This window comes from Hipposideros armiger, unplaced genomic scaffold (assembly GCF_001890085.2).
Source record: "Hipposideros armiger isolate ML-2016 unplaced genomic scaffold, ASM189008v1 scaffold_29, whole genome shotgun sequence".
In the NCBI taxonomy this organism is placed as follows: Eukaryota; Metazoa; Chordata; class Mammalia; order Chiroptera; family Hipposideridae; genus Hipposideros; species Hipposideros armiger.
In genome coordinates, this window is record NW_017731379.1 from 579,926 (window position 1) to 595,372 (window position 15,447).

A 15,447-nucleotide genomic window follows, 5' to 3' on the forward strand; every position below is an offset into this window, starting at 1 on the left:
TAAGCCTCTCAGTTTCCCTTGCTCCAAGGAGTTCCGATGCCCAAAACCTGATGAGCAGCGGTGGTTATTTCCCAGAGGAGGGAGAGTTATCAGACCTGCAGACTGGGCTTTGAGAGTCCTGGGTCCCCGGTTCTATGGCATTGGCCATACCACTCTCAAGAGGCCTGGGTGTGAATGTGACTGTTTAATGAGTTCCGTACCCAAAGAACATTATTATTCCATGATGTAATTGTATTGCTGGTAGGTGATATAGTTTAGATCAAAGTATTCCAATTCCAGTTAATAAGTATATAGTTTGGGTGCCTAATGTGGAGATTCCGAGATGAGTAAGCCAAAGGCTCTGCCCTCAGGGGCTTTCAGTAGAGTGCTAGGAGTAAAAGAATACCAATTACACTTTAATGAAGTAGGATGTGCCCAAATCATTAGAATTAAACGATATTAAAATAAAAGGAAGAACATTTTCTCAAAGAAGATACCAGAAAGCTGAATTGGAGGAGCGGCTATTTGATGTGGGTGTTAAAGAATGGACAGGATGTTAATAAACATGGGTAATAAGAAAAGCTTTCTTGTCGGGAAGCAGAATGAGTGAAGACTTGAGACTAGAAGAACTCAGAGTCAGGAAAAGAACAAGTGGTCCAATTTGGCTAGATCCGAGAAGTGATGTGAGGAAATAGTGGCCATAAAGCTGTACGGACAAGTTGCGGACATCCTGGGCAGTATCATGAAAGTCAGGCTGAGGAGTCTGCTTGAGATCAATTGAAAGCAAGGTTGAAGGGAATAGTTCAGAGGTTATTATAATAGCCCAGGGTTAAGGTAGAAACAGTACCCCCCAAAAAAAACAAATACAGATGCAAGAAACATTGGGAGTAATCAACAAGATTGGGCAACTTTTTGAATAAGAAAAGGTGAAGTCGAGAGTATCCCCAGGGTTTCCAGCCTCAAAGACTGTAAAACTATTGCTGCCCTTACAAGAAGTCAGGAAGTCAGGGAGGAACATGGTTTGGGGGCAAAGTGATGCTTTGAGCTCTGAACATCTTGAGTATGAAGGTGCTGATTTAACACCTGAGTGGACATGTCCAACTGGCATAGAAATGCAGGAGGGCAAGTCGGGTACTAGACACAGAAGTCTGACCCGTGCTTATTGACAACATCAGAAACCATGAAAGCGAATGACTTCCTAAGGACGGATCGTTGGTAACTAACGGAAAAGAACTAAGGAAAATACTCCATTGGAGAGCTAACCAGGAGTCCATGCTGTGTAAAACAGTCATACTGTTCCATGATTGCAGGCAAAACTACATGAAATCCATTTCCCCATGCCTCAGTGGCCTTGGTGGGAGAACCAATGATTTGGTATCAATCAGAATAGTATATGATTCCCAAGACCCTGGAGGACCAAGCCCTGCAAGTCTCCCTGCTTTCTGCTCTCTGGAAGGCTCAGGCGCTATTCTTGGGCAGCCACACTTGGTCCCACTGATGTTACTCTCTATTCTACAATTTCCTCTCTCCACTCATTTGTTCATTAATTCATCAATACATACTTATTTTAAATAACCTACTATGTGCCAGGTACTATTCTAGGTACTGAAGAATCAGCAATGAACAAACTCTTCGTGAAGTTTCCCTTCTAGTGGGGGAGACAAATAGTAAACCGATCAACAAACAATGATATTAGAAATGTCAGACAGTAGTGGGGACTCTGAAAAATAAATAAATCAGGGCAAGGGACTGGAGTGCAGTGACAGGAGCTGCAGTTTTGTATAAGAGGACCTGGGAAGGCCTCTCTGCAGAAGATACATTTGAGCAGAGACCTGAGATTTCCATGCAACGGGAACAGCAAGTGCAAAGGCCTTAAAGCAAGAGAGTGTTTGGCTAAGAAATCAGTGTAGGTGATAAGTAGGGACTTCCTTCTTCCATAGATAGGTCCAGCGTACAAGGTCAACACAAACAGTAAGCATTTCTGAGAAACAGAAGGTTGTTGGAAATTCAGCCACAATGCAGAAGATTGTATTAACAACATAGGAAATTGTAATACAACTTGAAAAGATGCAAATTATGGGACTATGGACATTATAATAAAGCATTCCTCTATATTTCAGTTTGACTTGTGTAAGTCATCCCTGTCCCAATGGAAGTATTTGAGATTTGGCAAACTGACCACAACCCTGCCAGTGGCCTGAGTGAAGCATAAATAACTTGCTAACCAGCTATGGAAAACTGCATCTGGGCCTGTTCCAGCACTAAATAGATGGAGCAAGGACTAAATGATAAAGGAGCTTAGCCCTGTGTGTCCTGGAGGAAAGATGAGGCTGGCCAAACCCACAGGTGTTCCTGCACAGGACTGGTCATCACACGGGGATGACGTGAGATGCTGGAGCGGGGCTGACCTGAGGCAAAGTGGGACACTTCAGACCCACTCCTTCTCCATGACCTGAGGCCTGACATTCCCCCATCCTTTGGCCAAAAGCAGGATTGCGCTCCTCCGCTGTAATAAGGCATGTGCTGGGGGCTGACAAGGGTCACTATTTATACTGTTCCCAGAAACAAAAGGAAAAGCAGCATCATGTGCCCTTAGAGACTCTGTGCAGGGACATGGCCTCCTGAGGACTGGCCTCGCCTGAACTGAAGCGGTCGCCCTGCCCTGACCCTATGGGCAGTCACCACTGACAGCAGGCCTGTGATGAGGAAAGTTGATTTTTATTGATTTCCTTGGCTCTATGATTCAGAATGACTGGATTAGCAAGATATAAAAATGGGGTTTTTAAAAGATAGATTGAAACCTGGTATATATTTCATACTTCGGTGCTTGGCTACATCCTTCATTCAACAAACATTTACTGAATTTCCACTATATGCCAAGGACTGTGCTGGGACTGGACACACAGGTATTAATAAGACACAACCCGTCCACCAGAAGTCTAGAATCCAGCAGAGGACACAGACATCTCTACCAACAGGCCCAATACAACGAAAGCACTGCTGTAAGAGGTGGGCTGTGGAATTTCAGAGGAAAGACACCTAATCCTTCCTTACAGAGATAATATTTGAGCTAGGCCTTGAAGGATAAACAAACATTCAGAAGAGGAAAGAAAAGGCGGAGCAGAAAATCACTTTAAGCAGAGGGAACAGCATGCACAAAGGCTTGGAGACCTGGAGAAATGCAGCCCAATTAAGCACATTCTTAGTAGCTCACTATGACAGATGCTTAAGGCATTTAAGGAAGAGTGACAGGAGATGAAACTAAAAATTAAAAAGGTCAAAATCACGAAGAGCTACTTATGCCCTCCTAAAGAGTTTAGACTTTATCCTATAGGCAAATGGGAGTCATTAAAAGATCTTAAAAAAAGGAATAATATGGTCTGACTGGTTCTGAGCAGCTCTGCAGAGGATGGATTGCAGGAGAGAATAAAAAAGAGCTGAGACTAGAGGCAATAAGCGAGTGACCCAGGTGGGCAGTGAGCAAAACCCTAGCCCAGGCTGCCACGGTAGGGGTGTAGAAGACGGAGCAGAGGCAAGAGGACTTTAGGAGTTAGAATCAATAGGATTTTGTGATTGATTTAATGTGGCTGAAGAGCAAGATGGAGGAGCCAGAGAGTCTGAATAGGGTGCTGAGATGGATAATGTTGCCATCTACCAAAATAGGAAATACTAGGGGAGGAACAGGTTTGGGGGAGGGGAGAGATGATGAGTTCAGTTTGACAAATGATGAGTTTTGAGGTGCCTGTGGGATATCCAGGCATTGAGCCTAATGGAATCCAGGCCACAGGCTTACAAGAAATGGCACAGTCTCAACCCTCATTCCTAATGCCCATTTTTCATGATTTAGGATACCAGTCCTGAATTCCAACTGTCTACTCATTCACTACCAGGGATCTTGAGAGGGGCATCTTGTGCCCAGGCTCTTTCTGACACCTTGGCAAAGAATCATGGAGTTAAAACTGACCCCAGGAGGTAATCTTGTCAATTCCTTAGCTTCCAAAAGAGGCTCTGTGACCCAGACTGGTTAGGACTTGACTGAGTTAGAGATCTTTAGGGAGACTATTCTAACTAACCTCAATCCTATTCTAATAGTCTAACTACTAAATGCCTCATTCCTCCTGGGGAGATGAGATAGGGGTGTGAACAAACACTTATTTTTTATCTGGTATGTGCCACATGCTGTTCTGGGCATTCTGTGTATATTATTTAATCTTAGGTAGGCATTGTTATCCCTGTCTCAGATATGAGCAAACTGAGGCTCCCTGAGGTTACATGCCGCTGTCATGCAGGTAGTAAGTGAGTGGTAGAACTATGATTCTAACCCAGTAATGTCTGACACCTAAGCCCGAGTACTTCCCACTCTACTCTACTCCTAATCTGACTTCTAGTGTTGGTGCTGACTGCATTTTAATCTGTCATTATCTTATATAGAAAGAAGAGAAAACACCACAGAAAGTTAGCCTTAGTTTGTCAATTACTAACAAATCCTGTGGTCCAGATGATGCATTATGTACCCTTATATGATTTTTGTCTGTAAAATGCATGTGATTCACATTAGAAAAAAATTAGAAGCTTCCAGCCTATCCTCCCCTCCTCGGTGATGGCTACCAAATGTATCATTGCTAGACCACAAAAGACTATGTTAAAGTAACATTTGTTAAAGTAACATTAAAGGCTCTGGATGAAAACCACTAGAGCAGGAAAGTGAAGCTGTTTCAGTTGAAAGGTCCTCATAGCTCACTGTGGTGAGTGGCACGGGCGGTGTGGGCGCAGTGAGACCACCCACTGATCCAAGACTTCTACTGCAAGGAGACACAACAAGAGAAAGTGGTGGACACCCTGGGGTTTTAGAATTTAGATGAGACTCATAGTGCTTCTTTTAAAGAAATTCTTCAGTCCCTCTCCCTATCTTCCAAGTTATAGTTTAGAAAGAAGGAAAAAGATATTTTTTTAAGCCACTTGGTTTGGAAAGGCAGGCTGTGAGACACTCGGCTCTTCACTCTCCAGCCAAGGGTGGACATCTGTCAAGTGCTAACGGGATATAATCCCTCCTTGAAAAGCATAAAGGCATATTCAGGGAGTTACAAGGGTCAAGAGTAAGCTACAAATTAATGGCAGCTCTTTCCTGTAGGCTACCAGTAGATATCACAGACCTGAAGTACACCTTTCAAAACAGGGAAATCGAGAGCACAGCGAGAAAAGGGACGGAAGGAACGCGGAGCCTGGAGGAAAGGCCTGCCCTCTTCATCAGGGCATGCATTTTTGTTGTTGATGTTGTTCATTCAGCCCATAAACATTCATTGAGAAGCTATAATGCTCCCGGTTTTTGAGGAAATACAAATTAATAGGAGACATGGTTCTCGCCCTCAAAGAAATCACAGTCTAATGTCAAGGCAGTCAGTAAACACACAGCTACAATAAAGCAGCGTTAAGTGTCCTGATACATTTAGAAACGAGTGCCCTAGTAGCACAAATGAGAGAGACTCCTTGGGCCTGGCGGCCAAGAGGGGCCAGTGAGGGTCCCACGGAGAAGACATGTATCGGTATCAGAAGAAGCTGACCTGAAGGTATTAGTAGAGGAGGGGATTTGAGGACAGGAAGATGCATGTTTCAAAGCATGTACCTTAGAAGGACCTGTGATAAGTTCAGCTTGACCCACGTTTAGCGTCAGTGTGGGTAGAGGTGGGAGACGGAAGGTGGCTGCATGATGGAAGATACAACTGAAGATGGAGTTAAATTCCGGACCACAAGGAACTTCCGTATGGCGAGAAGATGGTTCGATTTTATCTTGATGTCAAAAGGAGCTGTGTCTGTAAGCAGGGAGCTGGTAGAAGCAGATCACGTGGGAGGAGCTCAACAGTCTGTCATTGACTAAGAGGCCACATGAAATCAGTTCTCCTGTGTGGCGGGCAAGGGGTTAGTGGAGTAGAGGAAGTGAGGAGGAGGGACCCAACACCAGAGACAACAAGCAACCCCCGAGCTGAGACTACCGAATTCAGAGACGCACAGCTGGAGGGGGGGGGGGGGGGGCGCGGACGCCCCCAGGCTGCTCTTCTCGACCACTTCCAGATGAGGAAATACAGGCAGGGAAGGTTTCCCTAAACCCACCTGATATTCACCCTAAGGGGAAATCAAGCAAGGACGCAGGCAGTGGTAAGATGGGAATTGCAGGGTCACAGAAATCTCTCGATATGCAGAGAAGGGCTTCCTCACTAGGCGTACAGGTGTACAGAGGCCCAGATTACCATTTTAAGGTAACATGGTTTTATCTTCCCGAAATGGCCAGGTCTAGGTCTCAGGAATCAACAGCAAAGAGGCCAGGCCCGAGGGCGGTAATTAGATATTCTTCCTAGACTCCCTCACCAAAGAGCCAGAATAAAAACGTTTCCACATATTTGCTGAGTTGTAACAGCCATATTTCCAAAACATGGAACACACTGGTACAGGTCAGAGGTACAGAAAGTGAAGTTCCTGGAGAGTGAATCTCCCCATTCAACAATGGCCAAGAAAAGACTGGTACTGCACTAGTCTGAATCAGGACGCTTTCCTAATCCCAGTGGAATCTGAAGTTATGGTACGTGATCACAGCCAGCCAGAGAGGTACGGAGAATCTGCCTCCCTCAGGCTGTCTGCACCAAGCTGAGTCCCACACCCCTCTCTCCTTCCTCCATGATGGAAGGTTAGACCCTTTCCTCTGGCCCGTAATCTTTTGAGAGAGGAAGGCCAAGTTTGCTGAAGATAAACATGGTCTGTCAGGGCATCCGTTCTATCATTCCTTTTGAGGAGCAGAGAGGCAGGAAGAGGATCAAAACCCATCATACTAGGTCCTTAGGGAAGCTTTCCAGCCAGAAAAAAAGACAGCCTGAGAAAAGCATGTCTTGTATCTTCTGGGACTTCTGGCCTTGGAAAGGCGCACACAAGCTGCATACTGGAAATCAGACATGGTTATAAAACTAAGTTTCAAATGCTACTTGGCTTTTTTTTTCTTTAAAGTGATAAGCAAACTTTATTTTCCCAATATATGTGTGTGTGTGTATATATATATATATATATATATATATATATATATATATATATATACACATACACACATACACACATACACATTCAGCCCCAGCTTTAGGGACTGAGCATCATAAACTGCATCTGAGCCAACCCCACTTCCCCATACCTTTCCAGGACTTGGTAAACCTTAAAAGGGAATACTGTCTGACTAAAGCCAGACAACTGGCCCCTTAAGAGCACATTTATAATTTATTTATGGCTTAATATTTTCCACTGATAGGATTAATAAATCATGTTTTCATTCAACTTGTTTTCTCTGAGGTATGAATTTCTCTATTTTGATACCAGATCTTAACATGTTTTATTTTGCTTGTCCACTTTCCAGTTCATTTTTGCAGCTACAGGGAGAAATTTATTAGTCTGTATTGCCGCCTTTCTGCTGTTGTGGAGCTGGATTCTCTGAATACCCAACAGTCCCTGAGGGAAGCGATCTCAGACAGCGAGGTTGCAGCTGCCAAACAAAGACACCAGCAAGTTTTAGATTTCATGCAGGTAACAGTTTGTTTCTTCGGGGGGTAAAAGGAAGGAAGAGAGGGCAGGGTAGGGGGGATTAGAAATAGGCACGCAAAAGCACAGCAACCTGGGCTAATTTAAAGACCACAGAGCGCAAGCAGCCTGTTGATTCGATTAAAATCCAGAGCTCAGGGAGATGTGCATTTTTAAACAAAGGTTAAGAAAAACCTACAGATAAATCACAGTGTTATTAGGAGCTGCATCAGCCACTGGGGCGGGTAGCAGTGGTTTCCCCGCGTGGAGAGAAAAATCACCATCAGAATGTTATTCTTACCTGGTAGCCCATTGATAAATCCAACAGAAAGAACCATTGTATTAATTAACGCAGTATTCCAGAGAAAAAGAGAAGAAAATGACTCATTAGTTTATTTTAACCCAAATCAAGTTGGACTTAAGATTCCTCACGCTTTGAACTTCTTTCTGGCAGAGTGGACACTTCAGTGTGTGACCACAGAGGTCAGGAAATGTGCTCCCTGACCATGGTCTTGGCCAGAAAGCCTTTACAGTGACAACCTCAGGGTCTTGTAATGGGTACTGACTCGTCATCAAGAAAACTGGGACCTGGTCTGAAATCGCCTCTAAATCCCTTGGACAAATCGTATGATCTTTCTGCCTATAGTTATCCAATTCACAGAATGAGTAAAATTGCAATAGTCCTGTGATAAAAGTTCACAAAGATATATATTCAGTTCAATTCGGTCATTATTTGTTGAACACTCAGGTGTCAGGCACTGAAAGAGAAATAGAGTTGAATTAGACATGGCCCTGAACTTAAAGAGTTTAAAATCCATTATGATAGACAAGAAATGTATATAAATACTATTTGTAAAATGAGTTAGGTGCCAAAAGAGGACTAAAAAAAAAAATAGTTCTGTATCAACACAGAGAAGTAACAATGTACTTACTTACCTTGTGGGTATAAGAAAAGCTGCCACAGAGGATGTAACTGATATCTGAGATCTGAGCTGGGCCTGGAGGGATAGGTTAAACTATAGAGAGCAGAAACAGACTGGGGGGAGGGGGGAATCCAAAGAAAAAGTATAAAACAGACAAGGCAGAAAGGGCAGAAAAAGAGTCATTGGGCAATGGTGAAGGGTGGTAGTAAGAAACAGCACAAGAATGCAAGTAGCTTTATTAAAGGCCATGGTGAGAAATCTGCACTTTATTCTGTAGGCAATGGGGACCTGGCCCAAGTTTTGGAGTAAGAAAGTTCCAGGCTCTCCTGCTGTTTAGGACAGCCCTCCCGTGTGCTTTGGTGTGGCCATACTGGTTGTGTGTAGTGAGCGCTGGTTCTCACTGGCCATGCTTACTGCGTAACTTGCACGTGGTTCCTGGATTTAAGGAGGAGAAGACTAAAGGCAGGAAAACCAGATACAAAGCTATTAGAACCATCCAGGCAAGAAGCAGTGAGGCCCTAAGAGGAGGAAATGCTGTGAATGAGGCAAACACATTTCTCCTCATCTGTAAAACAGGGCTGACAATAATAATAGCACTAGCTCACAGTGTTACTGAGAGAATTCAACAAGATAACGCATGTAAAGCACTCTGCAAAATGCCTGCACATAAGTATGCAGTACATCATATATTCATTTATTCATTCGTTCATTAATAAGAAGGGGAAATGCTTTGAAACATGAATGTGCAAGATTTGGGGTTTATTAAGGACTCGGGAAGAAGATGCTGTAATATACTTGCAAAGCGGTGGGCGAACAAATCCTATCCTCCTTCTTTCCCTGTGGAAATGAGATCTCAGGTGACCTCTCAAACTAAAGAAATAAACCTTTTAAGAAGTTAATTGCTCCCTTGACCTGAGGACATAGTATTTAACAATTCAAAACATTTACATCATTTATTTTATTTCCAGTAAAAGTGGAACGCAGATAGCGGGGTGGAGTGGGGTGGGAAGAGTGAAGCATGTGGAGAATAGGAAGGCCTGGCTTACCCTCGGAACCCAACATAAAGGACAGGGGCGCGCAGTAAGAAGAGCAATGACCAGAAGTCAACTGGCATACATATTTAGTCCAGAGTCTTCTCACAAACCTCGGAGTATTGGCCAGTTCGTTGGATCTCCTGGGGCCTCAATTTCCTCCTGTGTAAAATGAAAGGATTGGACTAGATGACTTCTCAGGGCCTGGTTGGCTCTAACGTTTCATTACTTCTTTAACAGCCATGAATATTTTTAGAGAAGCACTGTTGAACCACGCCATAGGTTCCGCTTCGGCTTTATGCCTCTTAAGCTTCCCTGTATCCGGCACGTGCATCCGACGAAAAGGCTGGATTTCTTTGGTCCGTCACAGCTCAAACCCCTCCAGGAGTCCGTGGCTTCATTCTTACTCGTGATGACTACCTTGCTCCTTTCTTTTTCATCCAGGCTAGGGCCCCCTTGCCTGTTTCTGTCTTCCTTTCATCACACCATGAAGAGGGATGGATAAAGGCAGGCCAGACCAGGAATCCGTCAAAGTTCTAGCCTGCTCTGGTCTCCCAAAGCAGGTAACCTGAGCGCCCCTCTACGTCGTCTCCCTTCCACCCAGCCAGGTACATGTACACTTGGAGAAAAGCCAGTTCCCAAAGGGTTCAAAAAAACATCACTTCTTGGCCAGGATAAAACCAGCCCACCTTCCTGCACCCATAGCCTTCGGGGGCTGCCTTGCTCCATCCAACATGGATAACTTCACCGACTGAAGATAATGTGGTGTCACCTATCCCCTTATCTATCTATGCTGGGCTTCTCAATCTCTCTTTCTCTCTCTCTCAGAATGAAAACCAGCTGCAGCTCACCCATTGGCATTCACAGTTCAGCCCACCACACACCATACCCTGCAGAGGCAACTGCCAGCCACGAGAGCATTTGTGTGATTCCAGATCTAAGACAGTGTTGAAGTTACTACACAAACCAAACATTGTAAAGAGCAAGGGAGTCTATGTAAATACAGTGAGGAAAAGAAGCCAAGGAGTGAGTGCAGCCAGCCAGGAGGAGGGCTGGACCGGGGGAAGTACAGAAAGGCATAGATAAGGCATACAGGCTTCACAGACAGCACACGCAGCAGAATGTCAAAGTGCAGAGACTTGGAGCTTGGCATCGTTTGAGCTGCTAAAGCCTAAAGGGCAATTAGGCTATAATTTATATACTGTAATGCTTCCAATGCTCCTAAGCTGTAATAGAAACACAGCTCATTAAACATAGCCAATCTATCATCCCCTCAAGCACCTTGTAACTGTGCTGTGAGAAAACCAATCACCTTTACATTTTAATAAAAATATTATCTTGCCTGAGTACAGAGAAAGGGGTGTAATTTATGGGATGAAAACTGAAATTTTTAAAGGGCAGGGTGAGAAATGGATGCAGAACTTTTAACCACCAGACCTAGGGAGTTCATGAGCTTTCTTCTTAAAAACGTGTCAGCAGGTCTTTAGAAGCAGAATTTGGACCTTAAAATCAGGGGGATTATGTTGTCAGTTATTTTTAGATCAACAGTGTAAGGTAAAATGGGTGAAAATGGGACTTCTTTTAGAGCTACTTAGCTAAGTCTGTTAAACTTGGTCCACCGGCCTCCCTGTACCGATGTTTTTTATTTTTCTTCAGTTAATACTTCATCACTTCATCACTGAGAAAAATTAAGAAACATTGTTTCTACACATAATTTAAAAAATTGCTACACTGAATCTCACTATCCATCCTCAGCAATGAGGCTAAAACTATCTTATGCAAAGAGAACAAGTGGATTACTATTAATAATTATATGAGTTACCTAGGGCTGCTGTAACAAATTACCACAAACTGAGTGGCTTAAAACAACAGAAATGTATTCTCACCGTTCTGGAAGCCAGAAACCTGAAATCAAGAGGTCGGCCGGGCCGCCTCCCTCTGGAGGCTCTCGGGGAGAATCTTCCAGCTTCTGGAGGCTGTTGGCATTCCTTGACTCGGGCCACATCACTTCAGTCTCTGCTTCTGTGGTCACCTTGCCTTCTCTTCTGTCTGCCAAATCTCCCTTTTCCTCACTCCTACACGAATGTCTTTATGAGGACATTTATCATTGGAATTAGGGCCTATCCAGATAATCCAGGATGAACGCCTCCTCTCAAAATTCTTAACTTAAATCACATCTTTTGCCACACAAGGGAATATTTACTCTTTTATCATATAAAGGTCATAAACATTCACAAGTTCCAGGGATGGGGACATATCTTTTGGGAGGCCACATTCAGCCCACTACAATAATCATGATTGTCATTTAACAACTGAAAATTGTATAACAAGGTACGGTTTATAAAGTGCACTCATCTACATTATCTTACTTAATCCTCATAATAGTTCTGTTTGAGGGTAGAGAGCCAAAGAATTAGGTAACCACTCATTCATTCATTGATTCATTCATTCGCTGAGCAATCATTTATTGAGTACCTACTTTGTTCTTTGCACAGCCAAGAGTAAACGATACAAAAGCCCAGCCCCTGTCCTTGGCAGGCATTCTAAAAGCTGTCCACAGTCATGTAGTGCCTTTCAAATAACCTTGAGACAAGAGTATGTTGCATGAGGCAGGACCAATAAAAGCCAGATGAGAGAGCAGCCATCCCATCAAGAAAATTTGTCTGAGTCTTGTCTGGAATCTCCACTTTGGCTTTACGCCCTGAACTTCATTCAGATTTCTGCCTTTACAACTCTCAGCGCCTCCTCATGGGCCCACTCGCTGCTGAACCCCCTGCCCGACCCACTGCCTGACAGAGCCTGAAGCTCAGCTCCTTGCTTTCATCATCAGCCCTGCATACGCCGCCAAGTCCTGTCGCCTCAGGACAGAACGAAAAGGGCACAAGCGTTTCAGACTCTGCGCTGTGCTTGTTGGTAGCACCAGCTTGTGGGCACTCTTTAAAGAGTGCTCTTTCACAACAGATGAAGTCCTGAAGAAGGAGTTTTGAAAATAAAGCGGAACACTGGGTAGTCCCTTATCCTTGAAACTTCTACAATCAGTCAGAGAAATCTTAACCTTGCTGTGTTCATACAATGAACACCTTCCACCTGGAAGCTGAGGGACACCAACTTTCCAAATGTTCTTCAAAAATAGATCAAGTGTCCGAGCTGGAAGGGAACTTAGACATTATCTAGTCCAACCTCCTCTTTTTTACAGTTGAGTCAATGGGCCCGAAGAAGTTAACACCTTGCCCAAGACACCCAATGAAATTAGATACGAAACCTATCACCTGCCCCAAGGTCCCAGGCAAAGACGTGTTACAGCCCATGCTGGAGGAGAGTCAGAATAACCAAATTTCATGGCCAGTGTCTATTAAGATGTGGGAAAATATCTACCATCTACAGAGGTAGACAAAAGCATGAGTGACTTTTCCACTACTGGGCTTCAGAGAAATGACTATGGTGCTTTATAATGCAAATGTTGTTAAAAGCACTTTGGTAACCCAGAAATCAAACAGTAACAATCTAAAATGGGCTGCCCCCAGAATTGTAAGGATGTTTAAATCACTCAGGAATAAACTATTTAAGCTATTTTGTACTTTAGAAGCACTTATTTTATATGTAAGAAAGTAGTAAGTTGAATAAAGTTATTTCTTTTCTATTAAAATAGATCAATGAACCTCTGCATAGCAAAATATTCCAGTAATGATTTGTTTTTCAAGTTCACATACAACTAAAACTACACGTTTTTCCCTCAAGTACATATTCAAAAATTCAGACTTTATCATGTGCCTTCCCCACAATATCATAATGAGGAATATTTCATTATATTCTGAGAATTAATAACACTTCATATGTGTGAGAAATGTACCCTACAGTTTTAAAACACACTTTCAAATTCATCATTTCACCCAATCATCACAGCAGTCCTGTGAGGTATAACAGGGGGGATGTTTTGTCCACATTTTATAAATAAGGCAGCGAAGGCTCAGAGAGGTCAAGTGACTTGCTAAAGGTTATTACTGAGCTAATAACTGGTGGATCCCGCTGGAATCCAGGTCATCTGCTATTTGCACTAAATGACACAGCCTCTAAGGTAAAAATATGCAAGACACATGCTCTTAAAAAGAAGAGGTATTTTCTGACTTAGCAAACCTCTGTTGAAAATATTCGGCTCAAAACCAATACTGTGGAAAATGTATCATCTTGGATTTTCAAGGATACTTGCTCCTTTTTAATACCAGTTGGATAACTTAACGTCTTTTACCATTTTATTCCAAAGCACACAGATGAAGTCTGGCGTGAAATGAGATGGATCATGGATGCTCTTCAGTATGCAAGATACAAGCAACCAGTTTCTGGCTTATACATCACTAAGCTGATAGACCTCTCAGATGAGCAGAACCTGAAGAAGATCAGCTCTACGTCATCACATATAGACTGTCTTCCATCCCCATCCCCATCCCCAGAGATGCACAGAAGAAAGGCAGTGAGTGGTAAGCAGTAAGGTCTAAAGTTACGTATTTCAGTCACCAGATTCTCAGTCCCCTCTCCACTGATGAGGTTCTTTTGTGCTGGGGCATTGGTCCCAGCAAGCAGTAGGAACACTGCTCAGTGGTAAAAGTCTAAAGGCATAAAGGGAACAAAATTGGAACCGTGGATGGGTGGGAAACCAAGGCAATCACCTGAGATCAACTCCCCTGAGGGGTAAGGAAGATCAAGTCCACTTCTAGCCCAAACTTCCAAGATACAAAAGAACCCAGAGCAGGGATGAGGCTTCAGAAGTGCAGAATGGAGTCCACTAGGATGCCAGGTATGGGCCAACTCACCTGAGGGACTCTGACCAAACCAAGTAAGGAAGGAGAATGGGCCCGGCTTTTAGTAAACAGGGGCTGACAGGAATGCGGCAGGAAGTCGATTCAGCCTGAGTAAGAGTTCAGGGCAAACTTCCCTCCCACATGGCACCCGTGTCCTGACATGGGAGGTGGAAAAGAGAGAAACCTTGGATAAACTAGCATCAGCCTAAAACCAAATGAGTAGGCTGGCATCATCATGGATACAACAAGCAGGAGAAAACGTACAGACAAGCTGGAGGAGATATCCAGCAAGTCACCTCCACTCTTGGGAATCACGTTTGAATTTACATGGCACATGCTAACCACAAAAACATGGCTGGGTTAACACAGATTTCTACAAAACAGCATTATACCTAAAAACAGAGAGAAAGCATACTAGGCAAAGGCAGTATAATGCTCCTACCTAGCACATGTTGAGAATAGGGCCATTTTTCTAGTCGATTAAAATGATGACATTCAAAGCATCTTTCTTGATTCTGTAGCTTCTAAGAGTTTCCATTTTATAAGCTTTACAATAATAACTGATATTTTTAATAAACAGTACTGAAATGTGGGCTTGTCCCATAGGGGGCAGCATGGTGTAGAAGAAGAAGCTGGGTTTGGAAATCAAGAGACCTGGATTCAAATCCCAGCTTTGTTTTCCTAGCTACGTGAGCTTGAACAGATTCCACATAGGTAAAATGAGAAAATCACACCTACACCTCAAAAAGCTACTTGTGAATAACACAATCTATGTCAGAGATGCATGGCATATAATAGACAATAAACTGTAGGTATCGTATTTAATGTTAGGATTCTTCTTATAGAAAACATTAGTGAGGATATGAGCCTTTGCTATGAGTAAGTGTATGTATGCTCCTATGTTTTAAAAACCTCAATGTCTAAAAATCAAAACGGGTCAGGGTTGGCAGAGTGGCTCAGTTGGTTAAGAGCTCGCTCAAGAGTTTGAGCTCTGAGCAACAGCGGTTTGAGTCCCGGCCTGAGCTGAGCAGCCGCTGAGCTGCCAACAGGTGGCAGGATGGCTCAGCTAAAACAAACAAACAAACAAACAAACAAAAAAACGGGTCAAGTGGGAGAACTTGAAAGACAGCTAATTTACATTACCAAAGGATTCTATGATTTACCAAA

At 43.4% G+C, this 15,447-nt stretch overlaps 1 protein-coding gene across 1 annotated transcript in view; it reads left to right on the forward strand.

Annotated features, from left to right (window-relative positions):
• The window catches only part of ANKFN1 (ankyrin repeat and fibronectin type III domain containing 1), a 348,704-nt gene that overhangs the window by 312,085 nt on the left and 21,172 nt on the right, over positions 1-15,447 (forward strand). The window contains exons 18-19 of the mRNA XM_019636795.1: positions 7,370-7,536; positions 13,746-13,959. Of these exons, the coding sequence (XP_019492340.1) occupies positions 7,370-7,536; positions 13,746-13,959 (381 nt within the window). The remainder of the gene's footprint in view (positions 1-7,369; positions 7,537-13,745; positions 13,960-15,447) is intronic.